General features: G+C 40.1%; 1 protein-coding gene across 1 annotated transcript; it reads left to right on the top strand.

Moving 5' to 3' along the window:
• The first annotated feature begins 18,537 nt into the window (after window positions 1-18,537).
• On the top strand, window positions 18,538-21,265 carry sem1 (SEM1 26S proteasome complex subunit). Its single transcript, XM_026347749.1, has 3 exons — window positions 18,538-18,695; window positions 19,156-19,249; window positions 21,079-21,265. Exons 1-3 carry the CDS (start codon window positions 18,620-18,622, stop codon window positions 21,119-21,121), a joined length of 213 nt encoding a protein of 70 aa, XP_026203534.1. The 5' UTR covers window positions 18,538-18,619; the 3' UTR covers window positions 21,122-21,265.
• Window positions 21,266-26,009: the final 4,744 nt, after the last annotated feature.

Raw genomic sequence — 26,009 nt, 5'->3', positions numbered from 1 at the left:
TAGAGCCACTTTTGGTTTCTCCATGGCATGAACGCCCTCCCATTGGCATTCAGTCACTGATGAGCCCGCCGAGCAGCAATGGAGTCGCCTGATGGAACACCATGGCAACAGCCGACACCTGGCAAGAGTTCATCCCACCTCCTCTCTCTCTCTCTCTCTCTCTCGCTCTCTCTCACCTCCATCATCCTCCTTTCCCTCCCGCTCCTCCCCACAGATGCTGGAACATATTTCCCTCAGACTGACTGAAAGCCCCTGTGAACAAATAATGGGTGCACGCCAGTCTAAATAAAGTGCGGTTTATGAGTTGCGGTCAGAAACGTCTCCCTCTGCCCCTCTCTCTTGCTCTGTTTTTAATGTTCTGCACAAAAAAATAGTTGCCAATTTTTTTTTTCCTTTTTTTTCAGCCCATATGGCTGGTTTGTGATTATACAAAGCCATTTTTTCCTACATAGTCAAATAAAAGAGAGCGGCTCTGCACTAGATGTCTGCAAACCCATTTTGTAGAATAGAACAAGTCTCCTAAGGCAAAACAAACCAATATGTCCCTTTGATATTTTTCAGCCTTTGCTTTTCAATAATATGGCAAATCTTCACCTTGAATAAATCTTCTGCCGAAAGTGTCAACTTAGCTGTATCATCAATTAATCACATTAATCAAGACTGGAAGGAGGAGAGGACTGCAAGGTTCTTGCAGCTTACTGAAAGGTTATACAAATGTTCAAGCAAACCACAGCTTGATGGAAAACCCCAGAACTATAAATCACATAAAGCAGACTTACTGGTGCTATCATCGGTAAGTTTGGTGAGTTAAATATGTGATCCTGTAATGCTGGTTCACTCGTACTTGTACATTCATCAAGTCTTAGTTATTAGTACTATGTTAAATGACCAGTTATACATTTTAGTCACACTTGTCTTCCAAAGAGTGACTGATGCATTTTATGTGTCTAGACCTGCTCTGCCTAAAGAAAATAAGCCTAACAATAATATAAAAGCTGACTAATCAATTCTATAATTGCACATTTGACCTTTAAATAAAATCTAAGAAAGACAAAAGTGTGGTTTCAGGAGGAATTTTTTCAAATGGAGGAAACAAAAAAGAAAAAAAAGAAGAAGAAGGAAATTGCAAACTAGTATGGCTAAGCTAAAAATCCCTTCATACAAGTTAGGAATTATGCAGCAGTATATATCTATTAAAGCATTTGAACTCTGTGAAGTGAAGAGACATCCTTCCTTTTCCAATAAAATTATGTTAATGGATTGTTTTCACTTAGTCCCCTCCAGAATTTTGTGCATTCATAAATACAGCAGCTATCAAGACTTGGTTTAGCAACATGTGATTAGTGGGTGGGTCAGTGCTATGGTTTGTTGAAGCTCTTAGTTTCAATTTCTAGAGTCGAGCAGTTTTCACATGCCTCGTTTTGTCCTCCTAAAACCAAACTGTGGAAGCCAAGTCCTTCCAGTGCAAAATCAAGATGGTTGGAGTTTGAGGTTTCAGCCAGGAGACTGGCATGGTGGATTTTTGTTTTAAACATACCAGAACAATGTCTTCCATTTCAATAACTCTCTCTGTTAGAGTTGGTGACCAGCATACAGAGCTTGCTTTCCATCTTGCTAATGTTTCTGCAATGAAGCATGGAGCCATCACCACAATTACTAAATGCTAAATTGCTAGAGCTATAGGTGGTATGAAGTTAAAGTGGAGTGGAGAAAACTGGAGAGAAACACTGAATGGTGGCTCATAAAATTGCGAGACAGAGTAATAATTTAAAATAGTGTAAGAGAGCTATGCTTAATTTTAGTAAGTGATCATGCTGCTTTCACCATAATCACATTAATGCATGCACGCAGGGTGGAAAATACGTATTTGTAAGTTTATTACGACAGTACTGTACTGCCAATCAATGCCAAACAATAACCAGCAAGTTGCTTTAAATCCCAGTACCAACAAACTATTATAACTTTCAGGAAGGTAGTTTGCAATCTTTGTTTAAAACTTTGCGCAAGCTGTGGTAAACCTGAATGTATGAATGTAATGTAGCCAAAAATCATGTTAATAGCTCTTAGCGAGTGCTCTGCTTTCTGTCTGTCTGTGACAAATTGTGCTGAATGTGTAATGTAATGTGTGTTGGTTATTTTACTGAGTGGTTTTGTAGAACTACCAGGAGCAGTATATTAACTCCGTGTTTATGGAAGCTTAAAACACTCAATACAAACAATATCCCAATATTGTGGCATTTGCACAAAAAGCCATTCAACTTTTGTCAGAATGATACATACACTTACTCACGTGTCAAAACCCTCCGAGAAATTTCCTGCAAAACCTTTGCAGGAACCTTTGTAGAAACTAACACTAAAAACTAACACAACTCTTGGAACTGGTTGTGTTCTTCTAGGGTATGCAAATGTGATACAGTGGTTTTACAAAAATGTAATCTCTTGCATTTCAGGTACGGCATCGTGTCAACTACTGAGAGCAGCCAGGATTAAAGACCAGGTCTGAGAGGAGCCAGAAGTGTTAATGAGCATTAAAAAGCTCTTAAAATGTCACAATCTCATGAAACCTTGCTCTGAGGTAATGCCTATCACATGGCCTCAGTTGGCATCCTCACTCCTCACCACAACCCACTCTTCTCCAGGCCAAGAATCATGAAATCCCGACTCTCGAATCAACCAGTTCAGACTCTGGTGTTATATGGGCTCCATATATGTACTGTGGATAAAGGAAGACGATGCAGCTATTATTATTGTATTTAGTACATCCGTCTACTCTCGAGTAAACTCAGATGTGAGAACATTAAAGTGATTCATCCAAAGAACACATCTCTGGCTATTCATGAGTCTCTTTGTGGGAATAATTATTAAGTAGCCTGTCTTTTGTATAAATTGGACAATCACATATTTGTCCATTCACTGGGAAAATGAGTGCAGTTCACAGAAAAAAGAAAAACTTGCCTTCATGCTGCTGAATGAACACACTAGTAGAGATTTAAATGTATGAATGACAGGTGTGAAGTGGCCAAAATACTCCATACAAAACCAAAAACAATAGTCTTTGTGTTCACTGGAGGTAGACAAACAGGTGACAAATAGCTTGTGTATGAAATGCTACAGTGTCACACTGGAGGGTTTGAAAAAAAAAAAAAAAAGGCAGATGTTTGTTTATGCTACTTCTTGCAGGAATGCCAGTCCAGAAGGAAAGAAAATGAAAAATGGAAAGTCTTGTGTTTTACGTCGGCCAAACAACTTTCAAAAATAGAGTGAAGAAATAAACATCAGAATAGCAGATTTTAGTTCCTTTTTTGAACAGGAAATGTTTTGTTTTCTGTCTGAGAGATGAATGATAGCCTAGAGATGGTCAATAAGTTACTGAAGAATTACTAATTAATACTAATGAATCCCCTGGAGGTTACTGATATGCAGTGCTGGGGTTTAGAGCAGCAAACACCATGCCATTGAGCAAGTCGCCACATCCAGTGCACTGCAGACAGGTTTCTAAGCAACATCATTGTGAGATGCACACACAAGGCGTAAAAATAAACCAGAATGGGAGATGACGATGGGGGGATCAACATGAGGAGTTGTTTTGAATCATAAACCACATAAATAGCAAAAGTTATGGGTGGAAAATACTCAGTGTCCCAAGAAAGAAACCTCTTTTTCAGCTTAATTAGATTAGCATGTAGCAATCTGGTCTGAGCCCTATATTTTTTATTCGATGGAACATAGTTTTGTGCAGAAACTGGGGAGGAAGGAATCCTGTCACAGTATGTGTGTCTGTTTGTTGCATATTACACTTGTCCGGCTGTATGATCAGTGCTAAAGTAATTGTGTTATCATGTAGTCAGAGCTTCAGCATACAACTTGGTGACAGCTAGTGGGTATAATATGGAAAATGTATCACGTTGTGCTTAAACATTTTCATAGAAAGAAGAGGGAGAAAAGAAAAAAGTATGGGTTGGGGAATATATATCATTTCAACACACACCGATTCTTTTCAGCTGTAAAGTACATCAACACATACTGGGTATAACAAATTTTCATCAACAACAGTTACGGTTACTCTAACTCATGCTACCTCCGGGATTTATTGGCTTTCAGTGCAAAATTAAAGAAGTCTGTTTTTACATAACCACCTTTAAATGACCATCGTAAATTATCTCACATTAACAGAAGCTGCTGGTGTGTAACAGTGTTTCACCTCTGCTGTAAGAGGAGTGCCTGGTGCTTGCGCAGCAAGCACCAGGCACTAACATTGCTCTGTCCACATGATTACAAGAACTAAATATAACTGGGAGAGGGATACATCTTCCGTGAGAGTGTATGTGGACCAAAACACCAGGATGTATTTATGAATTTACAGCAAAGAGACTCCAAGTGTCAATCTCTCTTTGAGCATCAGGGTAGCCATGGTTTGGTAGAACACCTTTTCTCACTTCACTGCACCCATGACAAGCAGCTAAAATGTTGCCTAATAAATATCGCCTCCGTTTTTATGCCTGCTTTGAGGTAGCCCTAATTAACCAGGCACTACACATACTCCCCAGTGACGTATAAGCCAGCCTGAGCCAAAAATAACATCGCCCTGAGGGAAGACGGAGGATGCCGAAGTAGAAGGTGGGCGCTTTGTGGTCTGTCTAAGTTGCATGCAGAGATACCTGTGTTACATACTGTGTGTTTCTGTGTGGTTGTGTGGAAAAAAATGTTCCAAGGGCCACAGTCTCTCCAATTTTCAATTCAAGTGTAGCTGAACATTTGCATTAAGAGTACAGGCCCGGGTCTCTGGTGGAATCTCCCAGAGGAGTGCTTCAGAGGCCGAGGTCCTGGACGATGAGAGGAGCCTGCTTCCATGTGCGCAACGCTGGGGCACCACAACCTGCGTGTAGGTGAAGAGGGAAGAAATGAAGACGAGAGTTGATGAGAGGAAGAGAGATTCTCATAAATTAAGAAAGAGGAGAAAAGAAAAAGAATTCAGGTTATACCGTCAGTTCATCCTGTCACTGTGGCTTCCAGGGATGTAGTTAAAGCTGTGGTAAAAACAGTCAGAAACAGTCAGACAGGCAACTCTACCTGAATTTCTGGGTTTGTTGGGAGCAGTTCAACTACTCTGTAAACACAATATCTGGCTCTTAAGTGGCTAATTTGCCCACAGTATCTGAAACCAGAAGGACTGATCCCAAGCAGTGAGCTGTGGGACATAAACCCAAAACAGTGAGCTAAAAGATGCAAAAATGGTAGAGCTGAGGGAAACATAATTTAGATCAGTGCAGCTTTAACAGTGTAACTGTGTTAGAGCTGCAGAGTTTCATAAAGTTTGACTGATTTTACAGAACTACTGCTTTCAATAACTCTGACAGTAATGACAGAAAAGTTTATTGAAAAATTATTTCAATGCTAGACTACATAAATTCAGTTATGCCTAATTCCCACAACTCATGGGAATTCTGTTGTGTTACATTTATATGGCACTGTGCTACAGGATCCAAACCCATATATCTACCACTAACCCAGGAGCCAAGAGCTGAAGCACTGTTCCTTTTAATCCAAGAGTGATAATTGGTTGCTTCAAGCTTCAATACAGAAGTGTGGTTTCAGGAAACAGCTGCTTCTTGTACATACCCAACCAAAAACGAAGAGAACATTTGCACCTATATGTGCATGGTAATGTTCACCGAGAGCCAAAAAATCCAGCTCCAAAACACTGAGTGGTTCTCCGTGGCCAAGCACTAATTGATGTTTTTCCACAAACAGCATCCACTAAAATTCTCTAATGGCCTTAAATCTTAATCATTACAGTTGCTCTAGACTAGACATGACATCATGGCAACAGGTAGCCCGGTTTGTTCCACGGGTCTTTAATCATCAAGATTGCCATCATAATGGCTGAGCGGGCCACTGGTTCCCAAAAGAAGACCTCTCTGTGTGGAGGAGTCAGATAAGGTTTGTCTTTGCACTGTCTGGACAGAAGGCCGCTCTTGAAGTGAGGAGTACCTTAATGAATGAATGACGAGTACCTAGATAATGCAATAATCAACCAAAACGGAAATTAGCATGACAGAATTGCACCCAAAATGAAGCTTCTAAATATGGCGCAGTGGAAATGGACTAAACAACCACAGATGGCTCTCCGTTTTTTGGCCTCCTAAGACATTCAGCAGTTATAGATTCAAACCATCACCAATAACTAGACCCTTGCCAAAACACAATCAAGTCTCTGTCAACACATCCATTGTGCTCCTTCCTCTTTCCTCCCTGCTCCTCCCTTCTCTTCTCCTTCACCCTGCATGTTGGATGCCTTGGTGTCAGCCACACCAGTTATTCCCCTAATCCTAAACAGATTGGCTTCCGCCACAGAAGAAAACCCTCAGTCTGGCCGTCTCCTTGGCGCTTGCTCCGCAGAAACCCCATTAATCGGCAGCACATGGCGATAGGTTATGGAATGGATTATGGGCCTTGCAACGTATGTGGTCCACTGGCTGCTCCAATGGTTACATGGTGGCGTTCGGGGACACACTCCCTAATGACGAGACAGAATTGATCTGCGCTGTTCTCACTTTTACAGCCTCCCCAACCAAAAGGGGAGGGGGACAGTTGTCAGTCATTCCTAATAGTTGCTCCCCTCAACAGCGGAGTCAATGGCTTTCTCCCTGATGTGAACACTGCATAGAAACTCATGCGGCGGGCTGAACGTGTAATTATCAAACTTGGAGCTGCTTATTAAGATGAGAAAGAGGACAAGGCGATTGTGTTTCTTTTATTTTTTGTTTCTCAGCACAATGGAGTAAGTGGAGGTCTGTGAAATCATGGCGAGGAAGAAGGATCTGAGAGGAGGAGGACAAGAGAGGGAGAGGGAGGGGGCAGAGAGAGAGAGAAAGACATGGGGAGAACGAGATAAAGGAGAACGAGACAATCAAACACACATACATGTACACGTGCGCACACACATACACACACACATAATAGTCACAGAACATAATAGTGAGGTAGGCTAACCATAGTCTTCTTTTTTCCACTGCTGTGCCAGTAGGTGGTATGTGTGAATAAGTGTTTGTGTGCATGTGTGCGTGTGTGTGTGTGTGTGTGTGTGTGTGTATGTATGGTTGTGCACCTCTTAGGGGGTTGGTGAGGTCTCAGAAACACAGCTGCAAGGCCTGCTCTGCCTCTGTCATTTGTACAGCACTAGTCTGCCAAGGGTGAAAAGTGACCAAAATTATCCAAGAATTCAGGGTGAATTCAGTGTGTGTGTGTGTGTGTGTGTGTTTGTGGTAGGGGGTGTCCTAATTCGTGAGGAAAGGGTGAAAATTACACCTCTGCACACATGTCCAGAGAGTAGATCATACACTGGGTGGTTGCAAAGCTTTCTAAAAAGAAAGGATGTGTACAAGAGCACGCGTGGGCACGTATTGGACAGTTGCAGTTCATTTGTTTGTTGATGTGATGTCACCGAGTTTGACCGAACAGGCCAGCATGGTATTTCCCATCAATGATCTCTAGCATTTATTATGAAATTACGGATGAAGATGAAAACCCTATTGCCTAATTAATAGGGAAGTTTATATGAATTTCCTTTGTTAATCAAGACAAATAATAGGAGTTTGACAGAAGGAATAGGAGTTCCCCTGAAGTTCTCATGCCCTAAAGCTACTGAAACACCTGTTTAAGGTTATGGAAGGTAGTGGCTTTGGTTAAATACTAAAATATTCCAATTTGGTCTTTGTTCATTAAACCACATTTTTTCCATAACCTTAACCTTAAGCTAGTTTGAATTGCCAAAACATAACAATAAAAATCATAATCATGTTTTAGTTGCCAGGGCCAGATGTTAGCAAGAAGAGATGAAACACATTGACTGTAAATGTTTTGCAGATATGTCCAATACGAATGAGAGCTGGCAGTGAATACATACATGTACAATAAACAACCCTTTGTTATAGTGACAAAAAAAAGATGAAAATGCATTGATTTTATTTTTTTGTCAGTACATTTAACACATCACCATAATGAGATCATGTGTTCTTCACACAATGTTTATTTTTCTATTTCTGCATGAGAGAACAACAAAAAAGTAATGTAAGCACTTATTATTGCTGATGAGTTATTTGTATATGTGTAAAAATGTAATTACATTTTAAATGAGTGAATTCACGATTTTTGGTGTAACTTTGAAAAGACTGTTCATGTACATCTAATTAACAATTATATTTCACTGACAGACTGTGTAGACATTGTGCCAGGCTGTGTGTGCCTGCACACGTGACCGCCCATTATGTCTGAGCATGTGTGTGTGTGTGTGTGTGTGTGTGTAGGACTGTATCTGTAGATATAATACCAGAAACAATTGGACTCGTTCATAGACACCACTGCAAGCGGCCCAAGGCCAGAAAGACTTCAGCCCAACAACAGCTCATACACCAGCTCGTTGGCTTCACGCCCATCATCTTTCGCCAACCAGCCCCTCAGAAGCGCCCAGTGTTCTCTGGCGTTTTAAAAGTGCTAATGAATAGACTCAGTAGCAAAACTTGAGGAGGATTCCTAAAAGGCCATTTTGGACGTGACATGATGTTGAGAATTAGCACGTCCTCACACCTTCTTGATGAAGACATCATCGTGCTCACACTTTCACAACGACTGTGCACGTCAAAAATACTTGTGTCATGTGGTAAACATCTCCTCGCAGATGATAGTCCCTTTTTATTTTAAAGTAACAGCATTTTCAAAGAGAGATGAACAGGTTGATATATAGCAGGTGATCAAGCAAAGTTTTCAGAATAAAACCTTTGTGAAGTTCCTAACCTTTATGCCCTTTGGTGTCAAGCAATCAGACGTGATTGAGGCTGCTGTAGTTTTTAATTTCCTATGATTTTATTACAACCCAGAATCAGCTGAATTTTATTTCATTAGAGCTAGCAGCTAACCTCTTCACACTGCTGCTGTGTACAGCGTGCAGTGGGACTAGTGATATTACCAGCTATGTTTTTTTTTTTTTTTTTAATGCTTATTATTCTGAGTTGTGGATGTTCACATAATGGAAGAGAAGAGGTGTTTCGCTGAACAGGTCAACTCAAAGTTCCATCATTCTAAACTCTTTATAATCTCTTCACAGAGTTAAAAGCATTTAAAAAAGTGTGCACTTTAACTGGATAAGAGGAATTTTTGGGAGACTACTATAAAACACCTGCATGGGCAAGGGTGTGCTTATGTGTTGTGGGAAATTAATTCTGTAACCTTGCGTTTAAAAGAAACAGAGACACTGCAACAGTGAAATGCCACTGAATTTTAGTTGCTTAAGTATGTTTATGTGTTGGATATGGGTAGTGAATAATACTTTCTTGCTTAATTATTTAGGAGAAATTCACTGAACTATTCACTCAACTGCTGTAGATGTTGTATGCTGATGTTGATTACGTGCATCAGTCTGGATCTGGGTTCTCCACCATCTTTTATTGAATTATAATCTTACTTTAAGATTGCAACACAACTTGATCTAAGAAAATTCTCATTTTGCTCTGCAATGATGGTGGAAAGGATCCAGTGCAACCCTGAACTGCCCCGCGTTTCCCCTTTGCGTGTGTTAAGATCTGAGAACCTCCTACACAATCCCAGACTGCCCTGCTCTTGATCAAAGGTACAGTGCATTATTCAGAGAGCCTGAAACTATGATAAAGGGACTGCTGTTACAATTAGCGGGAAGTTGTCCTGTTTTTCCACCACTACCCTGACCCTCGTGTTGTAAATGCACTGGTCTGAAGATTGTGGATATGAGAGCACCGCCTCTGACCTCTGTTTGACAGTAACGATCATGCCTTGACCTCAGGGTTTTATGTCCAAGTGTTGATGACCCTGCATGTACTTTTGTTGAGACATGACTGAGCACGATCAGAAGCAGATGCCTGAGTGATATAACCATTCAACCTAGCACTAGCATTCATGTGAGTTTTACAAACTAAGCTAACCACATATGTCCTCTTTACCTTTAAACAAGCAGCTTGCATACATGGGAACATGTCCTTTTTCCCCTGCAGTCCCCCCTCCTTGTATCCCCCCATGCACTTCCTGCTATCTTCAGGGCCAATCTAAAGCTGTGCTATTACGAGTCCTGTACTTGGTGTGTTGGCGGCCGATTTAGAACATCAACACCATCAATCAACCCGCCGATGGGGCCGACCAGCTGGCTGAACCGTCCTGTCCCACTGCCGGACAATTTGTCATCCGACAAGGCCAAGCTGCGTTCATGTAACTACACCCAAACCTTTCTTCTCTCTGTCTCTCCCCTTGCTAAAAAGCTCTTTTGATGACTTTGTGACTGCCATTTCAACTACCTCCTTGAAGCACTCAGCAGCCTCTTTACTAAAGCGTTACAATTGTTTTCTTTCTGTTCCTACACATGAAGGTAATTGAGTGCTTATAGACAGCCACAGGACAAGGCTCGGTTGAGTTTGTCTTCACTGATGGTATGGTTTCTGTTTGCAAGAGTAGCAGCTTGTTTTATTCACTGCTTTGCTGAAAAAGTAAGCTTTGTGTTGGCCATTACAAATGTTTCCCCTTTTGCTTTATGTGGTTCACCGAAGTGGGTCATTATATCAAAATATATGGCCAGCAAATAAACAAATGAATAAACATGCAATGAAAAAACTATGAGTCATACTGAGTGCAGAAAAGACTTTATATGTCCATAAAGTCATAGACATAGTCAATTAAAAGGTAGGGTTTTCCCAAGCTAATAAAATTAAAGAATACCAAATTAATGACATTAATATTAACAAAAGGACACTGCTGTGTTTTATGATTGAAGTTTAAATCTGAGAAATGTGAAACATGGCTTTCATAAATTCCCTACAACACTGATGTCATGAATTCCTAGTTACCCCTTTGTTCAATACACACAGACACACACACACTTTGCCTCTTAATTGCTCAGTGTTCTCTTCTTTGCCTTATTTCTCAGCTGTTCTCACTCTGCAGGCCAGCTGAGAGGCCCCTGGGGGCACTGTGGGGGCCTTACAGTTGTCCAAACACCCCAAGTGAAGGTCTGGGGAAGTTCCTTGCTCTTTTGTCTCTGCTGTCTCTGCCAGGGGAACAAGTGCAGCACAGTGCACACACTTGGAAGGTTGTCTGCTGGGGTCATGCTATGGCTGCTCGGTGGTCCCTCGTCGTCACGCTACCATTTCTCTCCTTAGCACCCCACTGCCCTGGATATCCAGACAGCCAGTTCCAGCTGCACAACTGCCCTTTACTAGTTCAATCAGCTAAGGTCACCAACAATTAACCAGTGATGATGCACATCTGTGTGTCTCTGTTTGCACGCAACAACGCATTGAGCCCAATGTCCTGTCTAAATTTCATGTATCTCTCATTAAACACACATTTCTACACACAAACAAGCAACTGTATGCACACACACACACACACACATACACAGGGCTGCGTTAAATTTAGATGATCAACTTTCAAGTGTGTGCAAGGGATTAACAACAGTCTGCAGCAAATCACAGTCGACACTTCCAAATTTCAGAGTGAAAATGATTTCTGCTAAATAGAACCATACACCAAAAACTGGGCGGCTTCTTACATGGTCGCACGCAACTTTATTTGCCTGTAAATAATTTTCCAACATCCCATTCAAGAAGTGGAGCATTTGATTTTGGTTTTATGAGAGCATGTTTTACAAACGCTACGAGGGCCAAGAGAAACTGTACCTGGCAGTGACACTGAAAAAGGCTTTCCTCACCTTCTTTCAATATTAATGAGCCCAGAAAGAGCTTGCATTCAAAGCCAAAATAGATTACAGACAATGTGAGGGAGCTGCCAAACATATTGCATGACCCACAATATTGGAAATACTGCTGATAGGATGCTGAACTGGACTTCATCAAATGAAATAGAGACTGGTTGTAACAATTGATTAAAAATGCATGTAGAAAATGTACAGCAGCATTACAAAAACAATCTGGCATTGCAAACTATACAGTACTGATGCATTTAATCACATATTTCCAAGTGCACCTTGCGTGGCGTTCTTTGGATACCTGGAAGAAGAATGTGTTAAGGGGCATGGGGGTGTGATTGGGGTGAAATTATAACAAGCATAAATTGGACCCTTGGCATTGGCCTTTCTCTGAAAAGTCTTAATGACAAATCACCACTTTCCCTTTCACCTCCTAGTGTTTCATATGAGCTCTACCCTGGCTGCTCTGCTCCGATACTGCAGCGCCACATTACTGGCTGAGCTGCTGAAGCCTCGCCTATAGTCATATTACCAAGAAAACATTTTTAGTTTTATGCCTGCCTTGACTTTTTATTGTTATCAGTGGCTGTTTTGACTATTTGAAAATGCAAAATAAAGCTCACAGGTGCAGTTTAACACTTTCAATTCAACAAACTTCAATGCCTATGACTTATGAATCTAACTACGAAAAAACGAATGCATGTGGCACATATTGTGGCCCTACCCTATGCTTAATTTAAGCATAGAGTAATATATGAAAGTGTAGATGTACAGACACTCTGTCAGTCTTGTCAAAATAATTCATTGAAGGAGAAGAAACAATTAAGAAAAGGTAATCACTGTAACAAAGGGGGGGAGTTCAATGCCCATTCTTGCATACTTCTCCCTGTCTGTTTTATCATTAACTTTGTCAATGCAAAACGACACCTGTGAAGGGAATCTAAATTGGTACCAAGGGGGTAAAATAATAGTGAAAAGCTTAATTATGAATTTTAGACTTCACATTGTCACATCTTGTGGACAAAGTTGGATTGTTTACAAGCAAATTTAAAATACAGTTGATGATTGTCTGGCAGTTTTGATAGTCAAGTGCCATTTAATCTTCTCATCTTTTTACATGATCAGGCTGAACAAGCATACGGGCCTTGATCTTGGAGCAGAAAGGAGGTTTTCATCTCATTCATAACATGAAACCAAAGTCAGACCTCCAGACCTGACTGATGGCTGAAAGATGCCAATGCTAAATCCCAGCCCAGGTGACCACCAGCGGTCTCTGTCTGCGGCCTCGTCTTGAGGGTCTAACTACTTAATAAGTGGCTGTCCCAGGTTTCCTGGACATAGTCCAGACCCACAGAGGCCCCCTTCGAATGGACGCCCAAAAGCATAAGGAGGGCTTCATTTATCAATCAGACCAATCACAGACTTTTCCGGGGCTGCTAGCCCCGGCCACATGTTGGGGATTAGGTACATGGAATTCAGTACAACCAAATTGTGGAGAATTAGTCAGTTAGAGATTATGAAAAAAGCTGGATTACATTACAGTTGCGGCTGGATCAGTGTGCTCTAGTTATTACAGACCATCAATGTAAAAGCAAAGGTAGCTTAAATATGCCACATTTGCTAATCAGAGCAGTCTCAGCTGTTTGGCTATTTGGCTTAAATACACCTACATTTTAGTTTAGGTAGTTTTACTTTTCCCAGACCTTCGAGTATTAGTCATCTGGAAATGTACAATAAAGAACAAGCAACAACACTTACCAGTCAAGCAGAAATAATTGCCATTCATTGATTGGTTAGAAGGGCAAGCCTTGAATAATTCTGCATTGAGTGAGTCACAATGGGTGACAGAAGCCTTTGACTGCACCTCTTCACATTGAGATTAGTTTTTAGATTTTCTAAAATATTCTAAAAAAAATGTAGTATTACAAAATCGAGACATCTGACAGCATTTATTACAACGTTATTTGCAGTGTGGCATAATAAAACACATGGAAGTGGACACATATTGTGCAGAAGTCCCACAACTAGGGTGACATCACTGCATTACAAAAAAAAAGGTTCATCTGAAAGCTCGGAGTAGATAATTAATATTAGCCACCCAGCACATGAGCTGTGAGCTGTGCAACTGATTTAGATGCAGAAGCAGAGAGGTGAGCCCGTCATCGTCACCTCTGGCATGTTGTGTCACTCCCGCTCATTTTCATCTCTGCACACAGATGACAGAGGAGGCTCTGACAGGTGTCAGAGAAGAGCAGAGCAGGTCTTGTCACTCATTCACTGAACCCCCTACTGTGTGGGACTCGGACACTTTGACATACCATGACTATAACTAGAGAGAGGGAGGTGTGTCTGTTTCCACGTGTGATAGATGGAGAAATAGAAAATGACTGTGGAGGGGGGGAAAGGAGAAAGAATTGAGAAAAGAGAGACATATAGATGATAGATTTGGATGCAACAAACAATATATAATTATCCTCTTAAAATATAAAGCAGACAAAAATATTGAAGACATGCAGGTCTGGATAGGACATAGTTGTATGGCAAACTAAAGACTTTTTAAAACAAAGAGGATGAAAAATCTCAGTATCCAGCATTTCTCTGTGGACATGTGACAGGTGTCATCTCTCACAAAACCCATCTGTGGCACTGGTCTTGGAACATGTCACAGCACAATAGATGCGTTTCAGGCCTAAATCAGAAAAGGTTCAATACACTTGAAGGAAAAAGAACATGCCTCGTTTTACTTTCATGCCTAGCTTGGGCTGTATGGTAAGAATTTTACGATTATAAATCATATTTTTGTTTAATCAGTGCAATTATTAAATGTCGTTTCCCACTATAATTTCAAAATACCCACACATGTGTAATGTATATCGGTGTGTTTTCTTAATTAATATGTCATTATTTGCTGCAGTCAGTGGAAAATGTTTCAATTCACCATGCTCCATTGCCAAAGAAATTAACTATGGTTTTAAACTGAGGACAGCTTAAACTAATGACTCAGTGTCAGGATGAGGATAGACTTTGGAGATAATGGGTACTTCCAATAAGAGTGCTTTTCACAGAGGGGGTTATCACCTATGGTAAGAGTGTGTGAGTGCTTTTCATGTACAGTATAGGTCCATGGCATTGGACCATGGACAGAGAGATAGTACACTATTAGCACACATTACTGGAAATAAATTAGCATGTAATTTTATGATTTTATTAAATGATATTTTGGGGGTCTAAAAGTACAGCTACTGTAATTGTGATTGCAAGTGTTTTGAGTGGTGAGATTATCATGCATTTATGCAAAGAAATTTAAAATCTAAAATGGTTTGCAAAGCCTGTGAGTGGAATTTGTTACAAAACTGGTAAAAATATGAATAAGTGTCTGCAAAGAAATGTTAGGAATATTGTGAATGATGTTCTGTTTATTCCACCCCAGTTTAGATTCGCCAACAGAAGTGCCATTGTTCCTCAACTCTAGATTTCAACTAGGGGCTCAGGCAAAACAGAGCTAGACCCCCCATATTTCATTTCTCCCTTGCTGATAGCATTTATCAGCAGTGTCCTGATAAAAACAAAATATGCAACTTAAGCCCAAGCAGGGCTAAGCCGCCGAGGTGGACAGGATTACCTGAAGGCTAGCCGGGACAGGCATCAGATTATACTGTCATAAAGGGCCATTAGCCTCTTGGCAAACTGTACCTCAAGCCCAAGATGACAGAACTTTTCGAGAAGGACAGGGGGAATAATATGAAAGTTAAATTCATCATGACAGACATCTCCTTGAATGAGACCTCCAGAAAACTGGATCTGTGCAGCAGAAACAAACATAAAAACATTCGGTCTATTTTGTTTTTAAATTTTAAGAAATAAGTGATATTGACCGTTCTCTGCAGCTCAAAGTATTTTTTATGAAAAAAGAGGCTGAGTTTCTACACAACACACAATGGAGTAGACTTACTGACGGCCTAGGATTAAATTTAATACAGGATCTTGACAGACATATCCTGGAAGCAAATCACTCTCCCTGCAGATTTCCGAGGAGCAAGCTTACATGTTTTTCTTGGATTTGCCTCATTAATTGGCTGGTTAAGTCCCCTTAATCCATGATGATCGCGTTCTTGTGTGTCTTATGGCATTTCTTTAAACTCACATATCCTCTTACCATTCTGCCATAATACTTCACACCTTTAACAAGATAATTAAAAATAAAATTCAACTAAATGTTCTAGGGACTTAGCTTTGAGTGGCACCACAGGAAGGTCCCATATTAAGGCAGGGAGAAACGATAATTCAAAATATAATTGCAGGGAGGTGTGGGTCTAGATAAAATGTCCACCGGTACAACGAGGTATATGGCTAGACAAAGCAGCAGACAGCTAGCTGTCTACATATGCACTGTCACTTATTCTGATAAGTGGAAGAAGAGGTCTTGTCTGTTATCTTTGGGTGGGGATCATGATTATTAGGTGACACATACACACACACACACACACACACACACACACACACACACACACACACACACTCTTCTCTCTTCTGTCTCAAATCTCCACCCATTTCCTTCCATCTGACTCTCACTGTGAACTGCCTGAAGGCCATATCATGACTCGGGCCTGTGATAAAGAGCCAGGCATTAGTGGTGGGGGTTGAGGGGGCAGACTGTCAGACTGGCCAGGCAGGCTTCGGCTGGAGTCTTCCTCTGTCTCCCCTTTCTGTCTCTTTCGTTGTACTTATAGCAGCTGCCGGCCTGTCCTTTCCCAGAGGGTTTTGTGAAAGAACAGAAATGTGATGCTGCTACTCAGAAGCAAGTTGAGGTGAAGTCTGTCTGTGGTGGTCGTGTAGTATCTCCCTTCTATGAAGTCCCCCTCCCCACCACCACTCCATCTCCTCCTATTTTTCCTGAACAGAAAGACTTCAGGCGCCAGGCGTGGTGTAACTGCAGTCTCAGGTATGCTGGGTGGACATCACGACCACTTCCCAGGGCTTCACCTACACCTGAGACTGAGTGACGCGGGCACCAGAATCCGCTACTGTACCTCAGGGAGACCCGCTCAAAGCTAGACAGTCCATCATTCATAAATCAAGGTCTCCCTAACCATAGACGTCATGAAAATTGCCTCTCCTGCTTTCATTTTAGTCTACAACCAAATTAGTCAAAAATCTCTACAGCTCCTTTATTAATTCACCTGAGCCTTTAATTATCTGCCAAAGGTACACAAAGAAAATATTTTCTGAATTACAACGTAATTGTATTTGTTAATTACAAGCAAGTTTAGTGTTTGATGCCTGCAACACATATAAAAAAGTTGGGGCCAAAGGTTTAGATGAGGATCCTTTGCAAGCGAAGGTGAGGCGAAATAGTTTTAGCCATAGTGACCAGATTAAAGTAAAAATGTAAACAGAATACAGTTTTTTGATCCTCAAGAAACCTGTAAATGTACATCTCAAATGTTTTTTAAATATATTAAAAAAAAAAAAAAAAGATTATATATAATATATTTCACCACAATGTAAGCATGGGAAATATGTACTTTATTATTATGGTAGATGCTATTATTTTAATGAATTTTTGTCTGCTTTAGTTTTTAGTTTAAATGTGTAGCCGTGCATTTCTACATCTAAATCAGTTGGGGCTCTTTGTGGGATATACTTGCACTCTCTCCATGTCTTGTTTCCCCTTCCTTTAAATGTTGTGGCATTGTCATGTGTAGAGGCTTAGCATGATCACAAAATAATTTGAAAATAGAATAAGTACTCAGAGCTTAAGTTGAGGTTTGCTACATCTGTCAACATATGACAGCTGCAGAGCAATTTTTATTGTGGTACGAGTGGTTTTGTGGTAAATGTGTGCTCTCATTTATCTAAAATACATCCTAAACCGGGGCTGCCACTTCATTATTTGAGCAGGCCACATGGGTTACATTGTGCATTTGTTCTTAAATGAAAAAATCTTTGATGAAATTTGACTGACTTGAGTGCATATGTTTTGAGGAAAAGGGGTCTGCTCGAGGTTTTTAATGTGGTATGGGGGAGAAAGTGTGGGTGTCTGGGAGAGATGCAAACATACAGAGAGAAATTCAGAAAGGGAGAGAATATTTATCAGTATTTTCTATAGTTCCAACTTCTTTTCTCACGGATTCAAGTTCACCTCCTCCCTAAAATCTGACAAATAAAGGAAAAAATACCCCCCAAAACAAATCTTTGAATATTATAAGGTCTTTTAGGGCAGTTTGCGCTACTAATTTTTAAATGTAAAGTGTCTTGCTTTTGGTAATAGTATGATGAAACCAATGTTTGAAGTCTGTTTGTGGAATATACCCAGACTGATCAGCAACTTAATAATGAAAGACATTTGCTTTCACCCACAAGATAGTTACAACATGACATCAAGCAAATCAGACATTTTCCTCTTTCCTTTTGAAAGAACTCCCTAACCATGTGTGTGCAACACAATGCGTAACTGTGTGAACAAATGCAATGGTGTCATGTAGCCTCCTTGTAGGCCTACAATAAACACAGGACATATTAAGTATGTATTTATACTTAAGACTGGAATAAAATCTTATTTTCAGTTAGGCTATGTGCTTGTTTTATTCTGTATCTGTTTAAATATACTCATCTGTGCTTTGTGATGAGTGTTTACTGTATATTATTGAGTGCATAAAAATATAAATTTAATGTATTTTAACTTATTGTAATGAATAGTTCACATGTAGTGAAAGGTGCTTCATATGGAAAAACACTTCATACCTTGTCATACTGTAAGGAGCGGTGATGGCTGCGCTCTCCTGCGCAGTTGTAGCGCAGTCGCTCCCCGCTTGAACCTCGTCAACGTCCCACAAGTCCTGCGTTTCCGAGCCATTCATTAGCAAACAGCTACACAGCAGCAAGACGTCTAACATGTCAGACAAGAAACAGACAGTGGACCTCGGCTTATTGGAGGAGGACGATGAGTTTGAAGAGTTCCCAGCCGAGGGTAAATAATCCATATATTATTAAGACTAATTAACCGACCTTGGCAAATGTTTTTCGGGTTTTCGGCGCTGGGCCCTGCGACAGTGACTAAGCTGACTTAAGTTAGCCACATTAGCCTTTGCACTGGCTAGCTAATGCTAGCATAATTCCCGTTAGACACGTCACAATCCACAGTTTTAGCTAACATGAAAGTTGGCTCTTTGAGAACCCAATATTTAATTTTGTAAAATAATTTTAATAGGTAATATTTTGGTCGTTTTGTCAAATGTGCGCTTTAGCTGTTTTGCTAACATTCGCTACCTAGCCTCACGTTTACTTTAGCAACCAAGCTAATGCGAGGCGTTCAGGTAAACAAGATTTTCACAATCTCTGTTGTGCTTTGTTTGTATTTCTTATTACTCTACCTGCTGAGTGTTTATATAGTTTTTTTTTTCGTGTGTTTTCCACGGTTTACATCCCAGACTGGACCGGGCTCGATGAAGATGAAGACGCTCATGTTTGGGAGGACAACTGGGATGATGACAACGTAGAAGATGATTTCTCAAATCAGCTTAGGTCAGTTTATCAGTAATGGCAAAATTGCCGATGTCTCGTTGCAAACCTCTACATATTTGGATTGATTTATATTAGTTAACACTAGGGATCTTCGTTATTAGCTTTTTGTTGTTGTTGTGAGTTGACATTGGTGTACCATTCAGGGCGACCAGTCTATCAGATGAAGTTCAGTGGTCACTGGCATACACCTGGTTCAGATGCATATGCAGCTTTACTAGTGATATTCCACTGATCCCATTTAGTAATGGCAGATGTCACTTGAACCTGGCATGTTGATCCAGGGGTTGAACAGAGGTGAATGTTAGAACTAGCTTTAGCTAACATCTTAGCCTAGCCACCCGGCCAGATGAATCCATAACAGAAATATCGAGCAACTAGACCAAACAGACACAGCTAACTGATCGGTTCTGACATACACCACCAGCTTTTACAGACAAAATGAATACATCCTATAGTGACAGTGAAACTCTCATTTACTTCATCTGTTTGTACTGCACTGTTGAGATGACTGGAGATCACTTTTTTTTTCCAAGTTTTACATTACATTATTTTTTTTTTTATGATTCAGTTAAGCATGTATGTTTTGGAAGTCAATTAGTCTATTACTAATATTTATAACAGCAATCATTATGTCTTAAAAGCTACAATTATTACAATTAGTCATTTTTCAAAGGTAGTGGTGGTTAAATCAGAGTTATTACTACTGCAATAATCTTAATTACTTGAATTTCAAATCTTATAAATAGGTTATTTAATTTTGATATTCAGGTACACCACGAATGAAACAAAGAATTGAAATTCCTGTGTACATAGTGCTGTTTTCTTATATTTTTCCTAAGAAAATCTGTGTTGGATTTATATGTTTTAAAATGGTAGATTTGCTTGTACCTTTTGTTCTTACATTGATGAATCGCATCATCCTAAGTAAGTTGTTCCTCTGTAGCATGAATAAACGTCCCGCCAGTTACCATAAAGGAAAAAGGAGTCTGCAGGGCCATGTACGTGCACAAAAGTCAAAAAGGAAAGTTGAAAATAGTGGTACACTGGACTCAGGGATCATTTAAAGCAGTTAATGCTGCAGATAATGTACATAAAAAAGCTACATATTTAGTAGCATCATGGAAAGATATAAAATAACACTGTATAAAGGCCTGATCACGCTGTTGGTGGCTGATGGGGAAAGTGGAACCAATGAGCTTTTTATATAATGTACAGTTTAATTTTTAGGTCAAGGACTGCACAACACAAAAATACTGTCTAAGAAGCTAATTGTTGCAAATAAATCTTATTTTGCAGTCTTTGTGCCCACACGGTCACCTCCAGTTTTTTGCTGCTTCATGCTTCTTTTGTATGTGAGATTTTATATAACCATCTGAAACACAAAGAAAAATAAACATGAACATGGTATCCGATATAAAAATATACACGGAGTTGTGCATTAAACACATGTTCTAATTGTAGGACGTGTTGTGTTTTTTAATAGTTAAACTTATTGAATAATCAATAACTGTTGATAAATAAGTGGCTGGTCTGTTTTTATTTGAGTACCCTTTAGATAGTAATATGCTACTGTTTTATTTAGGTCAATTATTATAGCCATGCCATTAAGTTGTTTCTTAAAGATATCATTATTGTTTAAGGGCACAGTTGCAATATATATGTAATCATCAAATCCATAGCTGCAGGCATAATGCAGTATTTATATATTTTTTCACTCCCATCTCTTAATGGTTCTTACAATCAATAGCAGAGGGTACTTATGCCTTAACCACCCACCTGTAATCATCTCTACTGACTTGATCTTTCTCTTTTCATTTTCCTCCCTGCAGAGCGGAGCTGGAAAAACATGGCTACAAGATGGAGACGTCATAGCGGCTGACAAGCCCTTTCTGCTGATAACAACGTTGGATATGGACATTTATATTTGAATATTACTCACTGACCACTGAGATTTGAGGATATTGATTTGTTTCTCTTTTTTTGTATGGAATATGGAAGTAAAGTGTTTGGACAAAATCTTTCTTTTGAGTGTCTTTACTGATCAACTACACTGCAAAGGTTTAGACGATAGCATTTAGAGATAATACGTTTGCTGTTGTTTTGAAACATTTATAGACAGATTTTAGTCATCTAACCTGGAAAAAAATGGATGGCATTTCTTTAGTAATCAAAGAAACATTGGTAAAATTGAGCAATCTATGGTGGTGAGTGAATACATCTTGATTGTCTTTGTGCCTCCAATTCATGCAGTATAACCCCTGGCTACATTTACCAGATCCAGCCCATGTCATTGCATTTCATATAGTCCTTGGACTGTTCTTATTCTGCGATACATAATCTAAATCCATCTTTGCAGTTATTAGTTTTTGTATGAGAGATGAGTCAGGGTTTGGCTAAAATATCTACAAATTACAGTCTTTGTAAGAGCTGTTGATCTCTTCAGAAGCACCTACCAAGTCAACACAATCTACCTGTATAACGGACAGCTTGTTATTGCCCTCTGACACGTGCATTTATTTTGGACTGCATGAGTTTTGCATGATATTACAGAAGTTCAAGGGCTCAACGGGATCCGTGTGAGATATTCATGATCATTTTGTAGCAACCGTACTTTATGTAAGGCTCTGTTTATTGAAACTATCAAAGTGAGGAGAGAGGAAGAAAAAGTGTACACAGGAGGAAATGGACACGTACCTGAGCTGTGCACAGTGCAAGTACACAATGCAAACAAGTGCGTTTGTGTTGCATGCTACACACATGCAGAGGCAGTTCCTCTGTGCTGTATAACAGCTCCCTTCCCTCTCAGCCTCACAGCGCTGAGCCGAGTCCCTAAAGGAGAGATTATCCACTGCCGTGTTTGTCAGAGGCAATGGGGGGGACTCAGCATGGGGCCTCCTAGCCTGCCTTGCCTGGGCCTGCCCCTACTGCCAGCAAGGCCCTTCTCTTCCGCTTGGCACAGCGGGGACTCTCGTACTGAACCAGAGGCCAATTTATCCCCGCCACACTCCCCCAGCAGAATGATTTTTCTCAGTGTTTTGTCGACTCTCAGTCCCAGGGTCCTAATGAGGCGAAATGGATGCCAGTAAGACCACAGCTGTAAGAGCAGCTTTCATCCTGAAAACTACATCTATCCTCTGCAGAAGTGGAAAGTAACCTAAACACATTTACTCAAGTACTGTATTTATGTACAATTTTTGTACTTGAGTATCTTTATTTTGTGCAACTTCTACTAATTTGAGATGGAAATGACATTTCTGTATATAATTATGCCATACTGTAACAACTTTATTTCCCTTAAAACAAGTGCAAACCTGTTTTACAAAGATTATCTCTGAATTTCCAAATGTCTGTAGGTGATAATGGTCCGTTTTTGTTGATTGAACTGTGTGGTCATGTTAGATGCAGTAGTTTGTGCTGCTGGATTTCCTGTATGATGGTATTGCTGACAGGTGTGTGAAACATTTTCAAACATCAACACAGATTTATCAGTATTATTTTTCTGTTTTGCATCAGTTTGTATACTTCACAATACACCGTGAAGTGTTACACTCACGTTTTGGCACTGAAGTCTGGAAAAGGTGGAAATTTAAATCTGTTAAGTCAAGTTTTTAATTTTGGCAAAATTAAATGTTTAAATGTTGGCAACTGGAGGCACACTGACAAGCATCTCATGACAGTCTGTCGTTCTCTTCAGGGAAAATACAAAATCCCTGTTTACTACTCGTTATTATCCCAATCAGCTGCATATCACAGCCAAACAGCTCTCGTGAGTGTGCAGCCCATACTGTGATTGAAAGGCAATGTTTGAGCTGCTACTGATATATACAGTACACATTAATAAAGAAAATACATATTTTGTTGGCATGTAATGCTGGAAATAAAGCAAGGTGACATGATCATCAACAAAACTCAAAGAGCTCTAATTCACAATTGGGGGATATTCTGTTTATGCCCTTGAAACTAAGGGCCCTGGGCCAGATAATTATTCTAAGGGTTGGGGAGTCAGTGAAGTGAGAGAATTGGTAAGTGAGAGCAACAGAGGAGGACCTGTGACCATTTTGTTTGTGCTGAGAGCGTAAGATTGGTCCCTTGTGTTTGACGCTGTGAGGGCCTCAATGGGCCCTCAATATTCAACCTCACACAGATCACCGGGCTTTTTCTGTGTCTCTACAGAAGTTCTCTGATCCCATTTAATCATAACTTTAATTTGTGCAAGAGTTTTTGTTGTTCTGTTGTGACCCACGTAATTCACACATGTATGGCTCATTTTGCCTTAGAAAGGGCTAAATAACAATCTGCTGGGAGAATATTTTTAAATCACTAGAAGGCCGCATTTTGACTCTTTTAAGCAGTGGATTGCTTTTATTCTAAGAACAGTTCACTGTGCTTGTGTAAGTAGTGGAAAGTTTGATCTTTACACTGAAATGCAAGACATGTATTGCTTTGACCAGAGTACTGTCTGGATCAGTCTAATGGGGAAACTACTGCACACAACAAATCCCGTAAACTGATTCTTGCCTTTCTGAAAGCTCTGATTCTTTGAAAAGCATTTTCTTATTTGCAAATTGTTCTCTCTCGGCCCACGCAGTTCTGAGACCACATGACTTCATGCAAGAGAGCGGCCAATGGAACTGTGGTGAGGACTATTTCATAACACTTCATGTTGGGGAGATGGCAGATCTATTGTTCTCTAGGCCCATGAGCCTGTGGGCGAGAGTCCCTGCTGTGTCTACACTGAAGAAACACACCAGCCTCCAAGGCTATATTTTCCTCTCTTTTCTGCAGACACTGGAAGCTACTGTGACCATACCAGCTTTCTCCCCACCGCTGCAGATCCTGTTCTCTCCACATCTCCCCTTCTCCAATCCCTACAACACTGAGCCAGGGAGAAGACGAAGCTGTTGCTGCACAGCTAGGAAGCATGCAGCTGCTACTATAATAGCCCTAATTGCATGTTTCTTTTGTTGGGCTGAAATTAGCGGCGGGGCTACAATACTACTACTAAAATCCCCCAAAACCTCCAAGTAACGATGGAGGGGAGAGAGTAAAAAAAAAAAAAAAAAGACACTCAGGGGTGCGTTCACCAGTGAGACTGCCAACCCACTGCCGAATGGCCCACACCTGCACACTCGCACCCCCGCTAAAGTAAACACAGATAATAAGGTATAATTACTTTAGAAAATAATAACGAGGAGCAACCCTCAAGACCCCCCTACTCTTGGTGACAAAGGGCTGCCTGTTTATTGTGGGGGGTGAAACAGCCCCAAAGGACGCTGGCGAGTGCCCTATCAAAAGACCTGAGGGCCCTACTGAGGGTCCCTTATAGGACAGCCATCACTGTCAAGGAGGACTGCGGCTTTTAAGTCTCTTCTACCCTAACTGCCTCAATTAACCAGTATGGATTGACCACAGGCTACTTTTTTAGCTCCATTCATTCTCATCAAAATGATCCTGTGTTCTCTTGAATGGGTTTTCCCATCTCTGCGAGATCAGAAGAAACTCAGACCTACCCGAAGATCATACCAATAGCGTGATTTGCAAAGTATAATACAGATTTACCATGTGTACAGTATAAAACAAAGAATGTGGGAATATACTTATGTCTAAAAAGGGGCCATTCTAATGGAAAGGCAATAATAATAATGCACAGATGGTTTTATCAAGCTTTTCTGTGCTCACAGATACAATGTTAGGATAGCTGCATGAAAATACAGCAAACTGCTGCGACAAATAAGATTAGAATGTATCGGGTGAACCTCCATAATGCTTGAAGATCATGATACGAACATCTTTATAATAATGACAAAATAAGTCTGATGTAAAAGCAAAAGTTAGACATTTAGGGAAATATTCACCTTTTGGCAGAGCTTTAGATTAAAAATAGCACCTGTTAAATAAGACGCTACAGACAGCAAACTGTCAATCTACTTGTACCTTATTTTATCTTCATCTGATGAAAACCTAAGGGTAAAAATGTTTACCGATTTAGCTGGGTTATGCGTCTGACTACTTCTTGCTCTGAGTAGTTGCCAGGCAACTCCAAGTAAGGGTCACACATAACCTCATAAAAGTGTACATTATGATTTGCTCCACTTCAGTTTTTGTACAGGTTGAACCAACAGCTAAAGAGTGTTAACTAGTAGTTTGTGTGGTTGTTAAACTGCTGACTGGAGTTTCACTAAATAGATTAACTCTCAGCCTTTAAGTACATGCATCATTTTGTGTCTTTCCTCACATAATATTATGCATTTATATTTCATGCCATGCTCTGAAAATGAGGATAAAATTATTGGAACATGTGAACGTGACACTGGATAGTTCAGACAGTATTTGATCATGATGTGGCTTCACTGTCACTTAAACCTGTCTGCATTTTAAATCAATTCGACATCTTGGCACACAGAAAAGGAACAGATAGGTATGTTTTAGTTTAATGCTATCCCCAGGTTCCTGAGTCACTATGAAAACACAAGACTATGGTTTGATGTCAAGACAGATTATGAGGCACCACTTCAGCCATGCAGTTTATGACATGATCAATCTCACAGGTCTTTTGACAGTGAAATGTACTGTTTCATAAAACAGCAGCACAGAGAATGGACAGTATATCGTTGTTTAAAATATACTAATATTATATTAAATCTTAAATAGGTAAAGAAAAGCTCTACTACTCTAGATGATGATAGCTATAGCTTAAGCTTATTTCAGTCCCCTAGTTGAAAAATTGAAGGTCTATGTAAACTGGAAGGTTGTTGGTTCA

The sequence above is a fragment of the Anabas testudineus genome, chromosome 11, assembly GCF_900324465.2.
Source record: "Anabas testudineus chromosome 11, fAnaTes1.2, whole genome shotgun sequence".
Lineage (NCBI taxonomy): Eukaryota > Metazoa > Chordata > Actinopteri > Anabantiformes > Anabantidae > Anabas > Anabas testudineus.
The sequence above is the reverse complement of the archived record's forward strand: the minus strand, read 5'-3'. Positions and strand labels throughout refer to the sequence as shown.

Coding starts and splice junctions, on each gene's coding strand:
- sem1 (XM_026347749.1), top strand. CDS start 18,620: ATGTCAGACAAGAAACAGACAGTGGACCTCGGCTTATTGGAGGAGGAC. Junction 18,696..19,155: donor TGAAGAGTTCCCAGCCGAGG/GTAAATAATCCA, acceptor TTTACATCCCAG/ACTGGACCGGGCTCGATGAA. Junction 19,250..21,078: donor GATTTCTCAAATCAGCTTAG/GTCAGTTTATCA, acceptor TCCTCCCTGCAG/AGCGGAGCTGGAAAAACATG.